The sequence below is a fragment of the Oncorhynchus mykiss genome, chromosome 11 (genome assembly GCF_013265735.2).
Source record: "Oncorhynchus mykiss isolate Arlee chromosome 11, USDA_OmykA_1.1, whole genome shotgun sequence".
NCBI lineage: Eukaryota > Metazoa > Chordata > Actinopteri > Salmoniformes > Salmonidae > Oncorhynchus > Oncorhynchus mykiss.
The window spans coordinates 23,997,253-24,022,968 of NC_048575.1; the positions used below are offsets into that span (position 1 = coordinate 23,997,253).

At 43.8% G+C, this 25,716-nt stretch overlaps 1 protein-coding gene across 1 annotated transcript in view; it reads left to right on the top strand.

Moving 5' to 3' along the window:
- Positions 1-25,716, top strand: part of cubn (cubilin (intrinsic factor-cobalamin receptor)) — a 53,001-nt gene that overhangs the window by 665 nt on the left and 26,620 nt on the right. The window contains exons 2-30 of the mRNA XM_021620557.2: positions 158-284; positions 839-973; positions 1,139-1,240; positions 1,340-1,443; positions 1,544-1,670; positions 2,410-2,578; positions 3,361-3,492; positions 4,121-4,216; positions 4,653-4,777; positions 5,203-5,389; positions 5,547-5,665; positions 5,956-6,190; positions 6,326-6,507; positions 6,662-6,824; positions 7,076-7,266; positions 7,725-7,881; positions 8,795-8,970; positions 11,380-11,545; positions 11,782-12,007; positions 12,263-12,393; positions 12,922-13,111; positions 13,396-13,556; positions 13,728-13,909; positions 14,107-14,263; positions 15,231-15,418; positions 20,399-20,558; positions 23,452-23,633; positions 25,121-25,289; positions 25,389-25,570. Coding sequence (XP_021476232.2) covers positions 158-284; positions 839-973; positions 1,139-1,240; positions 1,340-1,443; positions 1,544-1,670; positions 2,410-2,578; positions 3,361-3,492; positions 4,121-4,216; positions 4,653-4,777; positions 5,203-5,389; positions 5,547-5,665; positions 5,956-6,190; positions 6,326-6,507; positions 6,662-6,824; positions 7,076-7,266; positions 7,725-7,881; positions 8,795-8,970; positions 11,380-11,545; positions 11,782-12,007; positions 12,263-12,393; positions 12,922-13,111; positions 13,396-13,556; positions 13,728-13,909; positions 14,107-14,263; positions 15,231-15,418; positions 20,399-20,558; positions 23,452-23,633; positions 25,121-25,289; positions 25,389-25,570 — 4,621 coding nt within the window. The remainder of the gene's footprint in view (positions 1-157; positions 285-838; positions 974-1,138; positions 1,241-1,339; positions 1,444-1,543; positions 1,671-2,409; positions 2,579-3,360; positions 3,493-4,120; positions 4,217-4,652; positions 4,778-5,202; positions 5,390-5,546; positions 5,666-5,955; positions 6,191-6,325; positions 6,508-6,661; positions 6,825-7,075; positions 7,267-7,724; positions 7,882-8,794; positions 8,971-11,379; positions 11,546-11,781; positions 12,008-12,262; positions 12,394-12,921; positions 13,112-13,395; positions 13,557-13,727; positions 13,910-14,106; positions 14,264-15,230; positions 15,419-20,398; positions 20,559-23,451; positions 23,634-25,120; positions 25,290-25,388; positions 25,571-25,716) is intronic.

Below are 25,716 nucleotides of genomic sequence, written 5' to 3' on the forward strand. Positions count from 1 at the left end.
CCCAAAAAAATTAACAGCATTTAGTGCCTAACCTACATGCTATATCATATCTTCTGTATAGTGGTACGTGTTGTGTGTATATACAATTAAAATGTTGATACATTAAATCTGTTCACATGTAAATGAATGATTTGAAATAAATATCTGGTCCTCCTAGGCCACGCATGGTATCAGAGAACGGTCACCTGGTCTTTTCCACCCATAACAAAGAGATCCGCTTCCAGACCTCAGGGTCAGGCAGTGTCAAAGTGGGAGATGAGGACCTCACTCAGCTGATGAGTCAGGTACACACACACACGCGAGAGAAAGTCTTAAATGGATAAACATATCCACATTGACAGACCATTTGTACAAATGTTTTCATGTTTTGTACCATCTTTTCGAAAGGCATCCATCTTTGTTAGTTTTTTTTCCAGCTAAAGTTGTAGAAATCATATCAGATCAAGTGGTGGATATCTCCATAGATATGGTAATTGGAACATTGGGAAGTTATTTCGTTTTCTTATCCACTTATCTTGTTCACGTAACTATCTTTAGGAAAATATGTCCAAAAAGCACATTCTTCAAAATATTCCATCTGTTCAGGACTTTGTTCTGTCTCTCAACATCTCTACAAGCGAGTGTTTTCACATGATACTATGAATCATTAACAACTTAGAAAGAGCAGACTCTGCAATTCAACCAGCATTTGACCAAAGATCAAAATGTATTAATATCTAATTTCATTGTAGCATGGTTATTACTCTTTAAAAACATGAATTTAATAATGGTGAAGAAACATGTAAAATCAAAACTTCCATACCAAGTCTTCTTTACCTCTTACTTCATATAATTTCAGATCAAAACCAACAAAGCTGACATCGACAATATAAAACAAAATGGAGGTGGAACGTCCCCTGATGTCACTAACCAACTCAATACGCTCAACACAAAGGTGTCATCACTTGAAACTAAAGTGACAGCACTAGAACAGGTAAGTACAGTAGGGCCTACTTCTTACATGTTACATATTGAGTATGATGAATCTTACTCTTATTATAACAAAAAATAATTTCCCTAACTCCAAACTCCTTATCCTCTTCCTCTCACCCTTACCCGCTGCCTCTGTCCTCTCCTTCTCTCTCCCTGCCTCTCCAAGATGGTCCAGAGAAAGACATGTACCAGTAATCCCTGTCAGAATGGAGCCACCTGCCTAGACCTGCTGGACTCTTTTCACTGCATGTGCCCCAGCAACTGGGGGGTAAGTGGACACTGAAGTTGACACGGAGTGAGAGAGAGTGTGCTTCGAAGCTGCATGTATGTGTTATTCCTGTTTAAATCTGGTTTTGTGTGTCTGCAGGGTCCCATCTGTGCTGTGGATGTGAATGAGTGCCAGATCTTTGTTGGGACCTCTCAGGGATGTCAGAATGGAGCCACTTGTATCAACACCCCTGGATCCTTTACGTGAGGCCACACACACACACTGAGACACACACACACACACACACACACACACACACACACACACACACACTGAATCTGTCTTCTTGTATTTCTCTTCCAGTTGCACCTGTTCACCAGAGTGGTCTGGTACCCTGTGTACAACCCGCTATGACGACTGTCAGGGTGCTACCCAGGACCTGTGTGTCCATGGGACATGCATCGACGCAGACAGAATCACACCGAACGTGGTAACTGTCAATCATCATTCAACAGTGTTGGTCTCCTATTTGATTTCATGGATCTCATCTGTATAAAAACCGAATTGTCGGATTTTCTTTTACTTAGCTGTCGCCTGCCCTGTTTAACTAGCCAAAGATACTTTCATTTAATTAATGAAGACTGTCTAGACAAGGTCATTTATTTCAGCCAACGTCTTCACCCTGGTCCCTTGGCGTCAAACAATTAGTTTAATGTGATAAATGCCCTGTGAAGAAAGCAATTACTGGATTAGATTTAGCACTGCTAGCTACCATAGCCTTAATGTTTATATCGTTTTATTAGAGTAGACTAGAGCAATGAAACACTTATTTTTCATAGTGATGACAGATCTGAGACCTGGTTTTGAGTAGTAGGGACCGATCCATTACCACTAGTACAGTGCTGGTGGTCTTACATGGGAGTAGCTATGACCATTTACCCCTTGAATATCAAATCAAATCAATTATTTATAGGCAAAGATGCCTCTGTCCTCTTTTTTTTTATTTTAAAGGCCCTTTGCTAATCTTATTGAGTCTCGGCTCAGTAGGCCATGATCGTCATGGAAATAGAATGACTCTAGAATGACTGTATTTCTATAACGCAGGTCATTTCACATTATTGATTCACTACTAGTGCATCTAAATGTGCTCGGTACACATTCTGTACATATTCTATTCATGGGAGTTGACATTAATCCAGGCCATGCCATGTTTTGTTATTTCCTTCCAGCCCAAGTTTAAGTGTGTTTGTGATGATGGTTGGATGGCCCCAGCCGGCAACCCGGCCTGTATCTCAGACGTGGATGAGTGTAGCCTTGCCCAGAAGCCTTGCTCCACCAACCCCCCTGTGACCTGTTACAACACCCAGGGATCCTTCTACTGCGGCTCCTGTCCTGCTGGTGAGAGCCGCTCAGTGCTCACAGTTTCCTTATCATCAATGGTATTGTGCATTAGGTCTGAGGAAACTGATGTTTGCTGACCCAAAATGGCTGTCATGGTTGGTTACCTCCATGTGGTTGCCAGATGGATGCTTCTTCCATCTTCCAAAATAGCATGTTTTGATCTTGAGTCGAAGTGCTCTCAAATTCAGTTATACAAGAGTACTTCTTAAGACAAAGACATTGCTCCAGCAAATCTGTACTTTACTGTATTTCTAGGGTTTGAACTTGGGAAAGTACAAGAAAGCACAAGATTTGCGATTCGTGAGCGTTATTGAATATCATTTGGAAACGGCTGTCCTTAGCTCCTAGCGGGACTGCCCCTCTCAGGTGATACTCTGACATTAAGGGATCTGGGTCGTATTTCTTTACTCTGGGAACAGCCCCATCGTGATTAACTGAACTCTACAGAGGAACACAGGCTGTTCTATGTGTGAAGATGTGTGGATCTTTATGATGCTTTGTGTGTGTGTGTGTGTGTGTGTGTGTGTGTGTGTGTGTGTGTGTGTGTGTGTGTGTGTGTGTGTGTGTGTGTGTGTGTGTGTGTGTGTGTGTGTGTGTGTGTGCATCAGTAAAGAATAAATGTTATGCTTGCTTGTATATCATTACAATAAACAATGCATCTGTAAACTAAATGTGAATGTTAACCTTGAATAATATGCCACTGCCTAACTGTGTAATAAACAATGATTTCCTGTATTACAGTAAATGTCCTTAGCACTGTTTGTTGTGCATTCCCCCAGGATGGCAGGGCAACGGCTACAGCTGTCTGGATGTGAATGAGTGTTCCACTAATAACGGAGGATGCTCCACTACTCCCATGGTCCAGTGTCTCAATACCATGGGCTCCTTCCACTGTGGAACCTGTCCTCCAGGTACCATTATCTGTATCTGGAGGACTGTCTTCTGGATCCTCTTCTTTCTTTACCTTCCTCTCTGTACTGTTTTCTGGTATTTTTCTAGGAGTTAGACAATGTTTTCTGTTGCTACAACTGATCTCTGGGTGACACATACACAACATTTAGACCAACATGGTCTTACTCAGGTTACTGTAAGAGTGTCCGTACACAACCCTTGGTTTGAAAGTCAAAACTGAGCTGGTGGATTTGGTGTACCACAGAAGAAAGCTGTCCTTGTTTTCCTGTCCATGGTTACGGCGGATGCCAGCTGGCAGGTGGATGCTAGCTGACTCCTGGTAGTTTTCAGTAAAATAGCTCTGATGAAAAGCAGATGCCTGACTATGTAGTGTGTTCAGCGCTAGCCCCATTCAGAGATCTCTGTGTGTATACCCCTCTGGCTCAGTTTCTGTCTCTCTCGTTTTCAATCTCACTTTGTCGACCTCTCCTCCGTCTGTCCCTGTCTGTCTCTCATAATTTGTCATTGTGCTCAACAGTATTTTATGGCCCTTTTTTATAATTCAAAATCTTGCTTTTTGACTAATGTATAGACCCACTGGTTCATTGGTGGATTGATTGATTGGTTAATTGATTGATCTGTATCCAGGCTATGAAGGAGATGGGAGAACCTGCACTCAGGCTAACATCTGTGCCAATAACAATGGAGGCTGCTACCCCCTTGCTACCTGCTCTTCCACTCCAGGTAAACGTGCACACACACACACACACCTACCTTTACGGCACCTAATGACCACTGGCTGTGAGGATAAGACAGGGCCATTATAGCAGGCGTTGACAGCTCTGCTCTCTCTCACCTCCCGATGGCTGACATCCACTACGAAGACATTGTTACAGCCAGGAGACTAGATTATGAAGCTATCTTATGAGTAGAGGCTGTGAGTGCTGAGAGAGCAGAGACACCAGAGATCAATGATCTATTCACCTATGGGAGGAAATGTAGTATACTTTTGTTGCATGGTTGTTAGGGAGATTTGGTTTATTTCTCTAACAAATTGTCCTTGTTTGTGCTGTATCCCTTATCCCTCATCTTTATACCCACTCCAGTAAATGCCCTGTGTCTTTTAATGTTATGGTGAGTGAGTTAATCAGGTATCCTGACTATGTCTCTGTGCTTCCAGGCTCCACCCTCCCAGTGTGCACCTGTCCCCCAGACTACACAGGAAATGGCTACGGCCCAACAGGATGCACCCAGAGCAGCAATATCTGCCAGACCAACAATCCATGTGTCAACGGACAGTGTGTGGTGAGCGTGGGTTACATGGGACTCTAGCAGCTTCACAGTTTCTCAGAACCAGGATTTTACTCCTTAACCTATGATTAGTCCAGTTTTCATCTATACAGTATATTATTTAAGCAGTAAGGCATGAGGGGGTGTAGTATGTGGCCAATATACCACGGCTAAGGGCTCTTCTTATGCACGACGCAATGCGGAGTGCCTGGATACAGCCCTTAGCCGTGGTAAATTGGCCATATACCACAAACACCCAAGGTGCCTTATTGCTATTATAAACTGGGTACCAACGTAGTTAGACCAGTAAAAATACATGTTTTGTCATATACGTGGTATACAGTCTGATATACTACAGCTGTCAGTCAATCAGCATTCAGGGCTTGAAAAAACCCTGTTTATAATTGGGTTTTGGTAACATTTTTGCTGTATCCCCCCAGCCTACTTCCAACGGGTATCTCTGTACCTGTAGTCCTGGCTGGGGAGGGGTGAACTGTGACCAGAATGTCAATGAGTGTGCCAGCAACCCATGTCAGAACGGAGGTACCTGCAACGATGGACTCAATGGATTCACCTGTACCTGCACTGACCAGTGGACAGGGCCAACCTGCCAGACCGCACAGCAAGGTGTGTGCATGTGTTTGTGCCGTCACTGCTTTGCATGTATATCTGTGTCTTTATGGAATGATAAAGAGAAATGGACTTATTTCAGGGCGTTTTGCTGTGTTTGTACAGTGTGTGTACTGTGTGCTTCACTTACCTGTGTGTGTGTGTGTGTTGTCAGTGTGTGGAGGCTACCTGACTGGCCCGGCTGGTACATTCAGCTACCCCAACACCCCTGGTAGTGACCAGTATGACCACCAGGTCAGCTGTGCTTGGGTCATCAGAACAGACGTCAACAAGGTCGGTGTAATCTAATGCCACACAGTCACTTACACGCGGCAGGTCCTGGACCAGACTACACATGACAAGACTGGACTCACAGTCTAACAAAGAGTTTGGCATATGCTGTTACATCAGTAGTAATGCAGTATCCCATGGAATAAGCATTTGTTGATTTGAATGCCTAACAATATGTGACATTTGTTCTATTCATTGTGCACGCCAAGTAGCTGTAGAAGATGAGTGAGTACAAGAGAAGTGGAATAGTTATTTAATGCTGTGTTAATACTGTGGTGTTAATTTCTTCCCAGATTCTACGGATCACCTTCCCTCACTTTGAGCTGGAGAACAGTGCCAACTGCAACTTTGACTTCCTTCAGATCCACGATGGCGAGAGCGCCTCGGCCTATCAGTTAGGGAAGTACTGCGGTACCAGCTCCCCCGCAGAGCTCTTCAGCTCCCACAATGCATTGTACTTTTGGTTCCGCTCTGACCATTCTGTCAACGCAGGCGGCTTCACTGTGGCCTGGACCTCACAAACACCAGGTGTGTGTCTGTGCTTGTGTGTGCCTGTGCGCGTCTGTGTTAGCAAGAGACCTAGACAAAATGTATTATTTGCAGTCTACCTGAAATAGCAGTCCTCTCCTCACGGCAATATGTACCTGTTTGTTCCACCTCCAGTATGTGGCGGGGAGTTGACCGAACCCTACGGTAACATCAACTCACCTGGTTACCCTGGCAACTATCCACCCAACCGCGACTGCTATTGGACGGTTGACGTGGCCCCCGGCCTGCTCATCACCTTTGCCTTCGGAACCCTCAGCCTGGAAAACCACCCTGACTGTAACTATGACTACCTGGAGGTGAGGCAGGCAACATGTCCCTTCAGCTGTGGAATATATATATATATATCCCCACACATTATGTGAATATTAAGATTTTAAATGTTCATCCGCAACTGTGAAAGTTCTAGGTCTGTTACTGTAATGGTTGTCTGCCCTTGGTTCTGTGTTCTAGATTCGGGATGGTCTACTCCCAGAAGATACGGTTCTAGGGAAGTACTGCCACAATGTGTCTCCCGCCCCTCTCCAGACCACGGGACCTGCAGCATGGATCCGGTTCCACTCGGACTTCTCTAACTCTGACCGTGGCTTCCACATCACATACACCACCTCTCCATGTAAGAGATCTCTGTCATATCAACTACTGTTAACAACTGACCTTTGATAAGGATAGGATTATTACAAGGATTCTCTATGTTTTGCAATGTCATATGCAGCTTTTCTTGGTCCCAGATCTTTGTGCTGTTTTGCTCATTCCTATGGTCATTCCATAAATTCCATAAACATCCCAAAGTGGTCTGGGACTAGGCTATTCTAAAGGATCTCCCTCTCCAACTGAAGGTCATGTGTCCGTCTCTCTCTGTTCTAGCTGACCCTGGTTGTGGAGGAACCTTTACAGAGAGCGAGGGCATCATCATCTCCCCCAACTGGCCCAATAACTACGCCCACAACCGCCAGTGTGTCTACGTCATCCGCCTGCCGGCCAATGAGATTGTCTCGCTCAACTTCACGCACATGGACTTGGAGTCCCACAGCGGTTGTGTGTTTGACTATGTGGAGGTACAGTAGTGTGTGTGTTTTTGTTTATCTATCCTTGTGGGTACCAGAAGTCCTCACAAGGATAGTAAAACAAAGACATTCTGACATTTGGGGACAATTTCCCAGTCCACAATGAAAAATGCTAGGTTAGGTTTAGGATTAGAGTTAAGGTTAGGGTTAGGCATTACAGTTAGGTGTAGTTTTAGGGTTAGAAGTTTTGGGGGGTAAGGTTAGGGTTATGGTTAGGTTAAGGGTTTGGGGTTAAGGAAAAAATGATTTTTGATGGGAATAAATTATTTGGTCCCCACAAGGATAGCAATACAAAACTGTGTGTGTGCATGTGTGTGTTTGTGATTGAGATTGTTGGTGATGTCAAGGTGCTTTGTCTCTGGGAGGGGGATTAGCTATGATGTGTGTACCTGTATCTCTGTGTCCTCGTAACATTGTTCGTGTTTGACTCTCCTGGTTGTGTTTCCCAGGTCCGTGACGGTTCCACAGAGACAGACCCTCTGATTGGGAAGTACTGTGGCAACACCATCCCTGCCCCCATCCTGTCCTCCTCCAATGCTCTCTGGATCCGCTTCAAGTCTGACGGATCAATCACCCGGGCCGGGTTCAGGGCCACATACGAAGTCGGTGAGAAACACAAGCGCTGTCTAACCACACTAGTGGCAAAACACTGTCTCTTCACTGTCTTGTCACTGGAAAACCCCAACAAACCCAAGCTCTTCAGATATGCCAAAAAAGCATGACCCAGTGACATATAGGGTTACTGATAATGTACTGCATCCATGTAGTGCTTCTCACGAGGTCTCCAGGCAGTTAAAATCTCTAGTCCTCACGTCTCCCCAATCTCTACCTCTGTAGTAATCACATTTCAGCACAGCTGCCCCGCAGAGCTTATTGAAAGTGTGAGGCTTTTATGTGAAGGATAAAATGGGTTGTGTATTCAGCTTCTTCTGCCCCCTCCCCCACCATGCAGCTTTGTGTGTGTGTGTGGCCATCTCATATGTCTGTATGCCTGGCCTGTGTGTTATTTAACAGCTGAGAGAGAGAGAGAGACTGAGGTTATATCAGCACAATTGAGTTATTGACATAGTCGTGTTCTGTTCAATGTTCTCTACCTCTCTTATTGAACCCTAAGTCTTCCTGCGGCAATGGCAATCTCTGGTGATTAAACACACTCTTGACGCGCACCGTGAATAGTGTGTGTGTGCACTTTAATGGCCCACCCTCCACTCCATCTTCTGCACCTGGAAATGGCCTGCCAGACTGGACTACTTAGTGTCAAAGTTCTCAATGCTGGTTCTCTTCGCTCCGGATTTGCATATACAGTATGTGAAGTGTAACAGTTGTGTATGGTGATCTGAGCCAAAAGACCATTTACAGTTTTGTCATTTAGCAGGCTCTCTTACAGGTCCTTACAGTTCATTTTCATTATCTAGCCACTGGTTTGCAGTCCATTAGAATTAATTAACTTGACCTCCTTTTCCAATTAGTTTGTGCATAGCCATCTAGAATTGTCTCAATGGAGTTCTCTCTTTCCCAGGCTGTGGTGGCACCTTATCTGGGACAGGTCAGATCCGGTCCCCCTACCACCCTGATGCCTACCCCCACAACAAGGAGTGTGAGTGGGTCATCAACCAACCACAGGGCTACGTTGTCACCCTCAACTTCCTCACCTTCGACATCGAGAGTGGCTCCTGTGTATATGACTTTGTTGAGGTATTCAAAATTCACTCCAGCCTTTCATTCTTGAATTCTGCCTCTGATTGTCAAACATTGTCAATGAATATACAGTACCAGTCAAAAGAGTGGACACCTACTCATTCCAGGGTTTTTCTTTATTTTTACTATTTTCCACATTGTAGAATAATAGTGAGGACATTAAAACTATGAAATAGCACATATGGAATCATGTAGAAATTCCCCCCAGAAATGTCCAGGAACTTGCAGGTGGAAGAGTGGGGTAACATCTCACATCAAGAACTGGCAAATCTGGTGCAGTCCATGAGGAGGAGAAACACTGCAGTACTAAGTTTAGCTGGTGGCCACACCAGATACTACTGACTGTTACTTTTGATTTTGACCCCCCCTCCCCTTTGTTCAGGGACACATTATTCCATTTCTGTTAGTCACATGTCTGTGGAACTTGTTCAGTTTATGTCTGTTGTTCAATCTTATGTTCATACAAATATTTAGGTTAAGTTTGCTGAAAATGAATGCAGTTGACAGTGAGAGGACGTTTATTTTTTTTGCTGAGTTTGTTTACATTGCCAAAGCAACTGAAATAGATAATTAACAAAAGTGAAATAATATACCATATACAATATATACCATAAAAAAATTGCAATAAACATTACTCACAAAAGTTCCAAAGGAATAGAGACATTTACAAAATGATGGCTATATACGTTGTGCAAATAGTTAAAGTACAAAAGGGAAAATAAATAAACATAAATAAGGGAAAGGGGGACCCCTAGTCAGTTGTACAACTGAATGCATTCAACTGAAATGTGTCTTCCGCATTTAACCCAACCCCTGTCGTATTATCAATGGTGTTTGTTCTTCACTGGTTGCCCTTTTCTTGTGGCAACAGGTCACAAATCGTGGGTCTGTGTAATCTGAGGGAAATATGTGTCTCTAATATGGTCATACAGTTGGCCGGGGGTTAGGAAGTGCAGCTCAGTTTCCACCTCATTTTGTGGGCAGTTTGCACATAGCCTGTCTTCTCTTGACTGCCAGGTCTGCCTTCATTCGCCTTTCTCAATAGCAAGGTTATGCTTACTGAGTATGTACATAGTAAATATTTCCTTAATTTTGGGTCAGTCACGGTGGTCATGTATTCTGCCACTGTAGGGCCAAATAGCATTCTAGTTTGCTCAGGTCTTTTTTTGTAAATTCTTTCCAACGTGTCAAGTAATTATCTTTTTGTTTTCTCATGATTTGGTTGGGTCTAATTGTGTAGTTGTCCTGGTGCTCTGTGGGGTTAGTTTGTGTTTTTGAACAGAGCCCCAGGACCAGCTTGCTTAGGGGGCTCTTCTCCAGGTTCATCTCTCTGTAGGTGATGGCTTTGTTATGGAAGGGTTGAGAATCGCTTCTTTTTAGGTGGTTGTAGAATTTAACGGCTCTTTTCTGTATTTTGATCATTAGTGGGTATCGGCCTAATTCTCTTCTGCATGCGTTTGGTGTTTTACGTTGTACATGGAGGATATTTTTTCAGAATTCTGCATGCAGTCTCAAATTGGTGTTTGTCCCATTTTGTGAATTGTTGATTTGTGAGAGGACCCCAGACCTCACAACCATAAAGGGAAATGGGTTCCATAACTGATTCAAGTATTTTTTGCCAGATCCTAATTGGTATGTCAAATGTTATGCTACTTTTGATGGCATAGAAGGCCCTTCTTGCCTTGTGAAGGATCTAAGAGACAGCGTTGTGGATGTTACTTGTGGCGCCAATGTTTAGGATGAGATATATATAGTTTTCTTGTGTGCTCTAGGGCAACGGTGTCTAGATGGAATTTGTTTTTTGTGGTCCTGGCAACTGGACCTTTTTTGGAACACCATTATTTTTTGTCTTACTGAGATTTACTGTCAGGGCCCAGGTCTGACAGAATCTGTGCAGAAGATCTAGGTGCTGCTGTAGACCCTCCTTGATTGGGGACAAAAGCACCTGATAATCAGCAAACAGCAGACATTTTACTTCAAATTCTAGTAGGGTGTGGCAGGGTGCTGCAGATTGTTCTAGTACCCTTGTACTAGTCAGTATATATGCAAGAGAGTGGGGCTTAAGCTGCATCCCTGTCTCACCCTAAGGCCCTGTGGAAAGAAATGTGTGTGTTGTTTTGCCAGTTTTAACTGCACACTTGTTGTTTGTGTACATTTATTTTATCATGTTTAATCCCCAACACCACTTTCCATCAATTTGTATAGCAGACCCTCATGCAAAATGTTCTTTCTTTATTTCTTTCTCTCTCTCGCGCTCTTTCTTTCTCTCTCGCGCGCTCTTTCTTTCTCTCTCGCGCGCTCTTTCTTTCTCTCTCTTTCTATCTTTCACTCCTTTCTCTCTCTTTCTCTCTCCTTTCTTTCTTTCTTTCTTTCTCTTTCTCTCTCTTTCTTTACCCCCCCCCCCAGGTAAGGGACGGCTCCACGGTGAGCTCTCCTCTGATTGGTACATACTGTGGCAACACCATGCCAGCCATGCTCCAGTCCACCCAGAGGTCCATGTACATCCGCTTCAAGACTGACTCGTCTGTCTCCAACCATGGCTTCACCGCAGCCTATGACTCTGCTATGGAGGGTAAGCCCCTGGCACTCATGAGATATGTAGTTTATTCTGCCTTAACTTAAAGCTCAAGTATCTAGTAGTGTGTATGTGTTGTCAGTGAGTGGTATCTGTGAGCCTATGTGTCCTGGGACAAATCCTTTGTCTCTGTATAATATTTAAAAACATATATGAATTGTGTTGACTATGAATGAGGTGTAAAAATAATAGTAATTTTGAGCCTGTTTCCCTGTTTGATACCACGATGCCAGGTTGTGGCGCTACTCTTAATGCCCCATCGGGCTCCCTCACCAGCCCTGGCCATCCCAACAACTACCCCCATGGAGCCAACTGCACCTGGTACATCTCTGTCGCCCCAGGCAACCTCATCCGCCTGTCCTTCACCTCCTTCAACATGGAGTACCACATCAGCTGTAACTATGACTACGTAGAGGTGTATGACAATGGCACCGTGGCGACTGGGACCAAGCTTGGCAGGTAGAGTACAGTACACGCAAACAAACCCATGTCAAGGTGTTAAGAACCCGTGGCAATATGGTGATTACCATAAATCATGTTAATGTGTGTGAACCTTGGCATGATTCAAAGTCAATATGCACTCTAGAAGTGATTCACTCTCGTGATAATTTACTCCCAACTCGACATCAACTCAAACTTCAGTTAACTTCTGTTGATTGTTTGGGAAAGAATAACCCTTTTTTCCCCCTCCGCATGCGGCCTATCTCTTTCCAGGTACTGCGGTCGGTCCGTCCCTCCCTCTCTGACCAGCACAGACAACCTGATGACTGTCCTCTTTGTCTCCGACATCAGCCTAGCAACCGAAGGCTTCTCTGCCAACTATGTCTCCATCGATGCCACCACCGGTACGGTTACCCTCGGCAACAAGAAACATTACGGTTACCTTTGGCAACCGCTTTTTCCATTTACAACCCCCCCCCCCCCCCCCCCAACAACACATTCATTCACAGAATAAGTCACATAAAATCTGTGATATATGAGGGTTAGGAAGAAGGAATCCCCACCACTACGGGTACTGTTACCCTCAACAACATCAAGAATTCAAATTAACAGAAAAATAGAAAATAACTTGTCACATAAAATAGATGCGAAACTAGGGTTAGAGGGGGTTCAAACCTTTATAACAAAATAAAGAAAACAAAACAAGAAAACATACAGAAAAGATGGCAGTAGTAAAGTAGAAGATTATATCCGAGTTTGACCAATGCTTTGCCTCTTGCTTGAATGGTACTGTAATTTACTGCACACAACATTACCCCTTTATGGTGTTTGGTGTTATGGTGTTGAGGTCTGGTACTGCAAGACTAACCTTATGTTAACCCCATCTTTCCCCTCATATTCACTAAATCCTATTCCTCTCATGTCTTCCCCAGACTGTAGTGAGACTTTCACCTCCCCTACAGGAGAACTCAGCTCTCCTAACTTTCCCAGTAACTACCCCAACAACCGCCAGTGTATCTATAAGATCATCGTTGGGGTCAACATGCAGATCATGCTCAACTTCACTGACTTTAATATGGAGGGCTCACCACCCAACTGTGCTTTCGACTATGTAGAGATCAGGTGAGCACCCAGTCATAACGGGCCTGATCTTATTCAGCTGTTACAGGAGGATGTTTGTCAGTTGTATGATTCAATTTCACTTGAGCAGTCATTTTGGTGTAGTTAGCAGCTAGCCAGGCAAGAGAACCCATGCCAAAGTGAGTGACTGTGAAACCAATGTACAATAATGTGATTAGAATCAAATGAGAACTATGTCAGCAAGCGTGACGAGACGAAAGCTGTTAATATAGCCAGCAACTTAAATGCCACTATTTGTATCTCCCACTGTTCTCTCTGTCCCACAGAGATGGCGGTTATGAAACCTCTCCTCTGATTGGCAAGTTCTGCTCCAACCAGAGGCCTCCAATGATGGTGTCCCATAGCAACCGCCTGTGGCTCATGTTCCGTTCTGACTCCTCTGCCACCTTCCCTGGCTTCAGGGCACACTGGGACGGCACGCAGACAGGTGGGTGTGTGGGAGAAATGTCTATTTCATTAGCATCATCTTCAACAGGTATTGTGATACATACCCTAAAATGTACTATACTTGAAATACTCCAAATCTTAACTCCATCCCTCTGTTTGTACCTCTCTCCTCCTATTCCTCTCCTTTTGTTCATGCCCTTTCCCAACCTAGGCTGTGGAGGTACTCTGACCACCAGTTCGGGAGGGTTCTCCTCTCCTAACTACCCCCTACCCTACCACACTAACGCTGAGTGCTACTGGCTGATCAAGGCCGGCGCTGGGAGCCTGATCACTCTCAGCTTTGGTGACTTCGATCTGGAGTCCAGCACCAGCTGTACATATGACTACCTGGCTGTGAGTACAGAGCACTGTTCAAGGTTATCACACCCACATAACAGTCAGTCAGTACAAACTGAAATTGAACAGGAGAGACCATATGTGTTTATGACGTTGCTGAAAGAAAAGCATATCCCTTGCCCCTTTCGATATCTAATATAATGTCTGTCTGTCTGTCTGCCTGCCTGCCCATCTGTCCGCCCGTCTGTCCGTAGGTGTACGATGGGAACAGCACTAATGCTCCACAGCTGGCCAACCTGTGTGGGTCTCAGTTGCCCGCCCCAATCAACTCCAGTAGGAGTGAGCTCTATGTGAAACTACGCACAGACAGTGTCGTCGCAGCTGGAGGCTTCGTGGCCATGTACACAACCAGTGAGCATCTATCTCTCTCTCACACACACACACACACACACACACACACACACACACACACACACACACGCACACGTCTAGCTTTACGCAAATATACCTCCCCAGTAGCCACTCCATGTAATTGATGTGTCCTAATGGAGCTGTTGGGTGATTATAAGCCATCTGGCTTTCCAAAGACATTCAGCCATCTCTGTTTGCTGCTTGAGCTGGTACGCTCATGTTGATTTTGTTATCATTTTGTAGGTTCCATTTTACTTTCTTGTTATCCAATTTGTACATGTTTACTTTGACATAGTTACATTTGAATCTTGAGATACAGTAAACCTTACTACAGTTCATGCCGTACCATACCTAAGAGGCTTGCAAGTGGTATCCCAGGGTGCCTTTTGTTTGGTTTCCATGGAAATGGGGTTAGGGAACGCACTCTTGAGGTTCGAGAGGTGAGGAGACCGAGTTGCCAGAGGTACTCGCACTACAAAAGAATGTCAGAGTGGGGACTGGCTTTTGTTCTTATTGTCAGTGTTGTCAAATGGGCTTTCTGGAAGTCATGCTGAAAGAACAAGAGGTCACTCTTAGTGAAGTCTATCTTGTTTTGTTTCTGTCACAGCGCTTTCCAATTTGGCCCTGGACTCATGTTCTCATTCTGTCCCTGGAACACTAATTGTCACTTAGGTTTATACAGAGAGGTCAGCTCTGCTCTGAAGATTTATTTAGTTATTCCTGGAAAAATAACAAACGTTCAGTTTGACTCTCAGTTGAAAAGTACAACGTTTGCCTTTTTGTTGGCTCCCATGCTTAAGCTTGACATTTCTGTCCTAAAACACAATGTACATTTATTTCCTTTTAATATTGGAATATATTTTGGTAACAAGCAAATATATCCTTATATCACCATGAAATCTAGTAAATGGAATACTGCTAAATTCACTAAACACATTACTATGAGCTCACTCTCTGTCTTCCGTAGACTGTCAAGGTGTGCTGATCGCCAACCAGGCGCGTGGGGAGATTGAGTCTCTGAACTACCCCAACACCTACCCCCACAACTCCATGTGTAGCTGGACCATCCAGGCCTCCATGGGCAACACCATCAACTACACCTTCATGACCTTTGACCTGGAGGGGACCAGCGTCTGTAGTTTCGACTACGTCAAGGTGGGTGGCGTCCTTTGGGAAACAGTGCAAGATAATGTGATGCTAGTGCGGTTTAATGAACTCTAATCAGAGTAGCATCATAACATTTGGAAACTGAATGGATCTAAATGAAAGAGGTTGAAACTGAGAAACTGTCCCTGTTGACCTGGCCTGAGCTTTCTGTTCTCCCGGATGACATCACTCCAGGAAAGGCATCGTCAGGTCAGGAGGTCAGAACCCCCTTCATGTGATTAGTGTTGCGTGTTAGTAGTCATTGGTGATGGGTTGGCCTATTCAATTCTGGGAGGAAGTATCAGTTTCCTCCGCTGTGCTCTACTGACTCACCACATGGACAGGGAGCAGGAGACAGATGGACCTCTGACTCAGCTTATACTCTGGAGATAGTGTACACAGTGACTGGTTCTCACTACATGCATCAACACTTTTGACATTACCTGATAGGTGTGAGTTTTGATGCAATCTTTAAAATATATTTCTTAGTGAGAAGTTGGATTTCAGCTCTCTCTCCTCTGTACAATAGTTACTATTGTCCTGGACTGAGCTGAAATAGAATGTGACTGAAACCTGCATGGGAAGTAGTTGATAGACAGTTTCCTGTGATCTGGACAAGTTCTCACAGGTTTTCTTCAGGGGTTCCTGTGATCTGGACAAGTTCTCACAGGTTTTCTTCAGGGGTTCCTGTGATCTGCACAAGTTCTCACAGGTTTTCTTCAGGGGTTCATTTTGACATGATTTTCAAGGAAGACCTCATTTCTTAGAACATGCTACAAGGCGGACCTTTCATGGCTTACATAATACAAGTGAGTTCTATGGCTCTTCATCTAACTCACTCACTGGAAATAAATGTCTTTGTGGAAACAAAATAGTGCTGTTTTCAACTCGCCCCCTGGTCACCATGACAACCCCAGCACACATGGATGACATCATGGGCTCTTGTAGTTAAATAGACTCATTCTGTGCGGGTCTAGATTTCCTGGAGACTGGTAATTCACCTCCTCCTGCTGCCCCTCCTATTTGGCTAGGCTGATCTCACCACTGTTTTTGTTGCCTCTACTCTATTCCACAGACCTGCAACTTTATGGTGCCAGTCTAAGTATTTTACTCATAGAACACTGTATGGCACAATTGACACCCCTATGGGCCCTGGTCGAAATGAATGCCAAACATTTTATAATTTTCAGTGTACAAAACAGAAATGTCTCGTGAAGATTGTCATGACATTGTACTCTCAAATAATGTTGATTGTAACGGAGGGAACAATAACCTTGTTGCAAATCACCAATAACACATTACACAATCGTAATTCAACTCTGTAGTGATATTGGTCTGCGTTGTCCTTTAGTCCTCACAGTATATCCACAGGCTTATGGTAATCTTTCTGTTTGTTTACTTTTGGATGTAATGAATCTGAGATGTCAAGCTTTGTATTACATGAAAGGTCATATTCTTCATCCTCGTCATTACCTGGTCTAACATCTGACCTCTAACCCCCATAGAATGTATGGCCTGGTTAGTGCAGAGGAGGTAGAGTAGGTTAACATCAATAACACAGAGGTCTTAACAGGGAATGATTCATCTATCCAGCTTTAATTTCACCTCTTCAATCTTAGGCCTCTAAATCCATTCACTGACATGTAGACATACAGTGGGATCCATAATTATTGGCACCATTGATAAAGATGAGCAAAAAATACTATATCAAATAAATAACACACATACTGAGCTATAGTGTATGCTAATAACATTTGGACAATTATAATATGTTATACTAATACAGTTGGTCAGTGAAATAGATTTGATTTAACAAGTAATAAAAATGAAACTGTCTAAAAAAGATGGGTACATTTTTAACACCCGTTTTCAATACTCTAGCACCTTACCCTTGCGAGGATAATGACAATGAGCCTTTTTATTTAAAAAAAAATATGAGCTTGGAGAACACATTGGGAGGGATCTTAGACCATTCCTCCATAATGAATCTTTCCAGATCCTTGATATCCTTTGTCTGCGCTTATGGACTGCCTGCTTCAATTCAAACCACAAGTCCGGAGTCTGTGATAGCTATTGGCTCGTTTCACCTCAAAAAGCACAAGAAAGAGGATGTCTGACAAGTAGTATGGAGCTGTGGCATGGAGTATTGTTTCTTCATCCTATGTAATGTATTCTCAGTGAATTTGGTGAGTTTTTAGGCACATAGGAGTCTTAGGACACATCTCCTTCGCATAGAGTTAATCAGGTTGTTGATTGTGACCTGTGGAATGTTGTCCCACTCTTCAATGGCTGTGCGAAGTTGTTGGATATTGGCGGGAACTGGAACATGCTGTCGCACACATCGATCCAATCTTTTTCACAACGTTGACATCAACAAATCGCTCACCCACACGTCACCATACATGTGGTCTGCAGTTGTGAGGCCTGTCAGACGTACTGCCAAATTCTCTAAAATGACATTGGAGGCGGCTTATGGCTGAGAAATGAACATTCAAATCTCTGTCAACAGCTTTGGTGAACATTTCTGCAGTCAGTGTGCCAGTTGCACGCTCCCTCAACTTGAGACATCTGTCTCAGTTCTTCAAGCTTTGTCAAGTTGGTTGTTGATCATTGCTAGACAAACATTTTCAATTCTTGCCATAGATCTAAGTCAAACTGTAACTAGGCCACTCAGGAACATTCAATGTCGTCTTGGTAAGAAACTCCAGTGTATGTTTGGCCTTGTGTTTTAGGTTATTGTCCTGCTGAAAGGTGAATTTGTCTCCCAGTATCTGTTGGAAGGCAGGCTGACCCAGGTTTTCCTCTAGAATTTAGCCTCTTCTTAACTCTATTCCGTTTATTTTAATCCTGAAAAACTCCTTAGTCCTTGCCGATGACAAGCATACCCATAACATGATGCAGCCACCACCATGCTTGAAAATATGAAGAGTGGTACTCGGTGATGTATTGTGTTGGATTTGCCCCAAACATAATGCTTTGTATTAAGGACATAAAGTGCATTTCTTTGCCACATGTTTTACTGTAGTGTTTTTATTGTAAACACTTTGCATGTTTTGGAATATTTTTTTCTGTACTGGTTTCCTTATTTTCTCTCTGTTATTTAGGTTAGTATTGGGGAATAACTACACGTTTGTTGATCCATCCTCAGTTTTCTCCTACCACAACCATTAAACTCTGTAACTGTTTTAAAGTTACCATTGGCCTCATGGTGAAATCCCTGAGTGCTTTCCTTGCTCTCTGGCAACTGAGTTAGGAAGGACGCCTGTATCTTTGTAGTGACTGGGTGTATTGATACACCATCCAAAGTGTAATGAATAATTCACCATGCTCAAAGGGATATTCAGTGTCTGCTTTTACCCATCTACCAATAGGTGCCCTTTGCGAGGTGTAGGAAAACCTCCCTGGTCTTTGTGGTTGAATCTGTTGTTGTTCGACTGAGAGACCTTTACAAATAACTGTATGTTCGAGTTATAGAGATGAGGTAGTCATTGAAAGAGAATGTTAAACACGTATTATTATACTCTATTATACACTATTACACGACTGTGTGGCCAGGTACGACTCCAACACCATCATTAAGTTTGCAGATGACACAACAGTGGTAGGCCTGATCACCGACAACGACGAGACAGCCTATAGGGAGGAGGTCAGAGACCTATCCCTCAACGTAACCAAGACTAAGGAGATGATTGTGGACTACAGGAAAAGGAGGACCGAGCACGCCCCAATTCTCATCGACAGGGCTGTAGTGGAGCAGGTTGAGAGCTTCAAGTCCCTTGGTGTCCACATCACCAACAAACTAGAATGGTCCAAACACACCAAGACAGTTGTAAAGAGGGCACGACAAAGCCTATTCCCCTTCAGGAAACTAAAATATTTGGCATGGGTCCTCAGATCCTCAATAGGTTCTACAGCTGCAACATTGAGAGCATCCTGGTTGTATCACTGCCTGGTACGGCAACTGCTCGGCCTCCGACCTCAAGGCACTTGAGAGGGTGGTGCGTATGGCCCAGTACATCATTACTACCTCAATTAGCCCGACTGCCAGTGCTCCCACACATTGGCTACCCGGACTATCTGCATTGTGTCCCGACACCCACCACCCGCCAACCCCTCTTTTACGCTACTGCTACTCTGTTTATCATATATGCATAGTCACTTTAACCATATCTACATGTACATACTACCTCAATCAGCCTGACTAACCGGTGCCTGTATATAGCCTCGCTACTGTTATAATTCACTGTCTTTTTACTGTTGTTGTTTATTTTCTTACTTATCTATTGTTCACCTAATACCTATTTTTTTACTTAAAAATGGCACTGTATTCGGCACATGACAAATATTGCACACAGAGTGAGTCCATGCAACTTATTATGTGACTTGTTAAGAACTTTTTTTACTGCTGAACTTATTTAGGCTTGTAATAACAAAGGGGTTGAATATTTTGCTTTTCATTTTTTATTAATAATTCCACTGACATTAGGGGCATTGTTTCTAAGCGAGTGACACAAAATCTCTATTTAATCCATTTTAAATTCTGGCTGTAACACAACAAAATGTGGAGAAATTCAAGGAGTGTGAATACTTTCTGAAGGCACTGCCCTTCTTAGATTAGACCCCCTCCCCCCCAGTTTCCACCTCCCTTTCAGGCCTCAGAATATGTCAGGATTCATTCATCTCATCTCCTCTCTCCTCCCCTCTCTCTGTTCTGGTCTGTTACATAAGAATACACCATGCCAAGACAATGGAGCTTATTGTTGCATTGTCACCACCTCACCACTATACTAACACATTATGTTTACAATAGGAAGCCATATTTCAGGTTATTAGTACATATGTTTGAATTTATATACATTTCCTGTAGCTCTGAAGTCCCGTGAAGCTAGCCAAATATGTGTATGCTTGTATTTGTAGCTTTATTCTAATATTTATTCAGTTTTCTCAGAATAGCTAACAGTTCCTAACCTGTTTTGATATTTTCCCCAGCTGTACAATGGTCCCAATGATCAAGCCCCTCTGATTGGCTCGTACTGTGGGAGCACGCCCCCTCCGGCTAACACCACGACTAGTTCCTCCCTTCATATGGTGTTCCACACTGACTCCTCAATTGCCATGACGGGCTTCCAGATGCTCTGGTACCAGAACGGTGAGACCACAAACACAACCACAACTAACTCTTGTACCACAACACAATCACAATACGTAATAAGTAATAGAACCATAACAACCTTACACAACAAACTGTCTGTGTCCAAAATGGCACCCTATTCCCTTCATAGTGCAGTACTTTTGACCAGCAAAACCCGCCCATCTGGCACTCCAGGTAAGCTAGAGCAAATATTTCAAATAGTATTTAAAACCAGGTCTGACTGTTAGTATGAATATCACGTTTTACTAGCTAGATTGGAGAGGGACCACAAATACCCCCCCCTTCCTCTTACTGCTGTGTTCCATTATGATGTCATCTGTTCCTACTCTTCACTTCTTTCCCAAACAACTGGGAACTCCCCCTGCCCTCACTCCCACATAGGAAAGGGCCTGGCCCAAACACCCAGTGTTACTGGACGATTCATTGTAAATAGGCCTAAAGTACAGCCAAAGTGGTCTGTGTTGAATTATTTAGTATAAGACTGAATGGAGGGAATTGGCAAGAGAAATTGTCAAATGTGACTGCTTGTGGTAGAATATGCATTTGTCATAAAATACACTCCTAATTTAAAGTAATCCCATGTTTCAGGGATATTCAATGATTTACAACACAGAGCTAGCCTGTGGAGCTAGCCTGTGGAGCTAGTCTGGGAAGCTAGTCTGGGGAGCTAGTCTGGGGAGCTAGTCTGGGGAGCTAGTCTGGGGAGCTAGTCTGGGGAACTAGTCTTGGGAGCTAGTCTTGGGAGCTAGTCTTGGGAGCTAGTCTTGGGAGCTAGTCTGGGGAGCTAGTCTGGGGAGCTAGTCTGGGGAGCTAGTCTTGGGAGCTAGACTGGGGAGCTACTCTTGGGAGCTAGTCTGGGGAGCTAGTCCAAAGGAAAAGTTAGATCAAGACTACCTGGAAAGCTGTAAGAGGCTTATGGAAGATAAGAGATGCCACAAAGTTTAGAGGCCAGCATTCCTGTTAATTTTTCATCAAGTATTACACTCCAATTTTGTTAATATTGAAGAAGTTGTAATTAGCTCGAAGTCGTTTACAGCTTCATTGTTTGTGCTCTTCATTGCACAATTATGGACATTTGCATTCCCATTTGCAACACATGCAGTCTACACACAGTATCATTTTTACAAATTGTTCACTAGCCATTCGGTCCCCTGCTTTTATTTATATTCCACAACACTGAGATTTACTGAGTGAATAGCAGGATGACATTGATGTTGCTGAAATTATCTTGATCGTCATAGACCTAACACATTGATAATATACAGATCATTAATAACAATCCTAAATCATAATTTGACAGCTTGTGAATACCGTATGCTCGGGGGATAATACTGTACGATTTGGAATGGAAATGATACTCACAATCTTTAAATAAAATAACTGTCATGACCACAGACTCGGTAAATGAGATTGTAGAATGCAGGTAACAATGTTACCTGCATTCTTCTTCAGCTCCCCCACCTGGCTCTCCATATCCCTGAGCTCAGCCATTGTGATGCCCAGTTGGGATGTAAGACCTGGAGAAATATGAATAGCAAGCTTTCAAGACCGATTATTGAAAGGGCGTAGTGCAAATCTATGAATTTCGTATTACCTTCATTCACTGTCTGTAGGGTAGCCACTGTAGACTCCGCCCCTGTCAGTCTGGCCTTCAAGTCCCTGAGCTCAACCACTGTGGTGCTCAGTTGGGATGTAAGCTTTAGCGAGCTTTTAAGGGCCATCGTTTGAGACATTAAAGACCTTAACCATAATGGACAAAACAGCCGAGCGTTAAGGTGAGCTCAGTTTATGAATCAGCCATTTTTGAATCCATTATTTATTTTTAAAAGAGAAAAATAACAGGTCTAACGGTTTAAATAGTCTATTAATTGATACCTTTGATCTCAGTCTGTAGGACAGCCACTGTAGACTCCTAGCTGCTTAGCTCCTCCTCAGTCGCTTTCAGCCTGGCCTCCATTCCTTCTATCTTTATCAGTAAAATAAATGTCAGGCTGGCAGCTTCTCCCTGAGTCTTCTAGGATTTGACTATTAGCTTCCTGACTTTCTGCCCTCTCTCCCTCCACATGTATCTCAGAAGTGATCTCAATCCCTGTGAATATGCCCTCGATCTCTGCCCCAGTCCGACCACCACACAATAACACCAACAGAGCTGCAACACCCCTCATTCTTTACCTGGACTCTCAACGTCGTTAGCCCTCCTATGTTGAGCCCACTAGGATCTTCCAAGCCCTGTAAACACATATCCGTGTGAAGTGTTTAGTGAGGTCCATGTGTCTTTATGGAAAAATAGGACATGCTCTGGCAGTCAAGGTTTTGGGGAATGTGCATCTGTTTGGTTAATGTTGCGTTGCCAACTCATGTGAACGTGTTATCATCATGGTTAATCTTGTTCATGTTTAATATTGTGACAACAGCATGACTTTTGCAGGAACATGTTGATGATCTAGTTTGTTGCCCCCTACTAGAGGTAAATTGCTCTGTGTAATTACATTGGTGTAGTATGGTAACACCACATACAGTATGGACAGGATCTGTTTAGTTGGTAATCAACTGTATAAATACTGTATGAAATTACACACCTTAATGACAGGTGGATTGTTGTCATGATTAGTCTCTGTGACCAACACTAACCAGCATCTCTTTCATCTTTCCTATCACTGTGTCCCAATTACCTCTTTCCTCCCATCTTGCACTTGTTCACTTCAATGATTTGAAAGGACTGGTATAGCAAATATGGTGGAAACTCCAACTAACCCATAGCTTCAACAATCCAATGCTTTTAGATGTGTGGGAAGTGGTGAGCAAGTATACACTTCAGGTTAAAGGAGAGATTAGTGGGACCCACCCCTTTTCTCCATCAGCCTCACTGACTCAGTGTGGCCCCCTACAGGTTGTGGTGGGGATCTGTCTGGTCCCACGGGTTCCTTCAACAGTCCAGGATACCCCAACAGATACCCTGACAACAGAGAGTGTTTCTGGTACATTCAGACTGCCACAGGAAGCAGCATCACCATTACCATCTATGAGTTTGATGTGGAGTACCACCCTGACTGCAACTATGACGTACTGGAGGTAATGTGTGTGGTGTGTCAATGTGTGTGTTGTTGTGGCTCTTAGGGAGTATATATTTGATTCTGCGTGATGTATGCCAGAGTTGTGTTGTGCTCCCTCCTGTGCTAGCTGTACCCAGAAGGCCTAGCGCAGAGTAGCTCACGCCAGTGGAATGCTGACTTCCACCAGACAGAACAGTGAATGGAGCCAGTGGGGCAGAAATGACCTGGAAATCACAGCTTAGGGAGCTAGCTAGCTGGCCTTTTTCTGGTCCAACTGTACCCAATGCTGGACTAGCCCCGACCACTGTCAAACTACCCACAATCCTAAATGCTGGTGCCACACCCTAACGTCCCACAAATGTCACTTCATCATCATGTGGTTATCAGCTGCTTCTTCCTGTCCTGTAACTGACCAAAGATGTTTGTTATTGAGGAAACCATCTGTAGTCCAGCAACACATGTGAAGGATGGTCTGACAATTAGCTAATTTGATTCCCTTATGTCCTATTTTTAAGCCAGACAAATGAGCATAGATAAGGATATGAACATAGTTAAGTGATAACCTCAGCTCTAAATATGCAGTGACAGTCCGAATATGCATTCTGTAGGGTCTTTGTTCCCTTCAATGGCCCGTTGTTGCTACATCAGGTTGTATGTACACTGAGTGTACAAAACATTAGGAACAACTTCCTAATATTGTGTTGCATCGCCTTTTTGCCCACAGAAAAGCCTTAATTCGTCGGGGCATGGAATCTACAAGGTGTCGAAAGCGTTCCACAGGGATGCTGGCCCATGTTGACTCCAATGCTTTCCTTTCCACAGTTGTGTCAAATTGGCTGGATGTCTTATGGGTGGTGGACCATTCTTGATACACACAGGAAACTGTTGAGTGTGAAAAACCCAGCAGCGTTGCAGTTCTTGACACACTCAAACCGGGGAGCCTGGCACCTACCACCATACCCCTTTCAAAGGCACTTAAATCTTTTGTCTTGCCCATTAACCCTCTGAATGGCACACATACACAATCCATGTCTCAATTGTCTCAAGTCTTTAAAATCCCTCTTTAATCTGTCTCCTCCCCTTCATCTACACATATTGAATGGAACTCTGGTCACTTTAATGTTTACATACTGTTTTACCTATTTCATATATATATATACTGTATTCCAGTTCAACTTATGCTGTATATATACTGTTGTATCCAAGTATTCTTCAGATATACTACATATTATATTGACATACTGTCCATAATATCTATACATCCCATAACATTAGCACATTGCTCACACATTGCTCATACAACAATAATTCTTCATTCCATTATTTTACTTATGAGACTAGTGTGTATGATTAGATATTACTGCACTGTTGGAGCTTGGAACACAAGAATTTCACTAGGTCCAGACCTGTCAGCTCTCTGTCCACCACCACCATTTAACTGTATCTTCCATACCCCTTAACACCTGAACCTCTAACCTTTAATCTCTAACCCCTGTCTTTCCACAGGTATACGGAGGCCCTGACCTTTCAGCCCCCAGGCTGGCCCAGCTCTGCACCACCACCTCCAGCCCCCTCCAGGTCTCCAGCACAGGGAACATGGTCACAGTCCGCTTCAAGTCTGACCCCTACGTCAGTGGCCGAGGATTCAATGCCAGCTGGGTCGAGGTCCAGGGAGGTGGGTGATAGTGGGCTGTAGACGCATACTGTACTGCACATACACACAGGTTTTCACCAAATCCATCTTCCTCCCCCCCTCTCCTCTCTTCCTCCCTAGGATGTGGAGGTCCGATCAAGGCCCCCAGTGGAGAGATCCACTCCCCCAACTACCCCGCCAACTACCCCAACACGGTGGACTGTTCCTGGACCATCTCAGTGGACGTAGGCCACCGGGTCCTCTTCAACTTCACTGACCTGGACATAGAGCTCCACTCCACGTGCCAGTGGGACCATGTAGCTGTGAGAGACTTACTTTCTGAATGATAACGTGTGTATGGTATTATTACTCCTGGGATGAGGAGGAAATGAGGAATGTGGTTGTGGTTCTAGTGTCTTTATGCCAGTATCTCTCTCAATGTCACGGCGTTGGCAAGTCCACACTAACA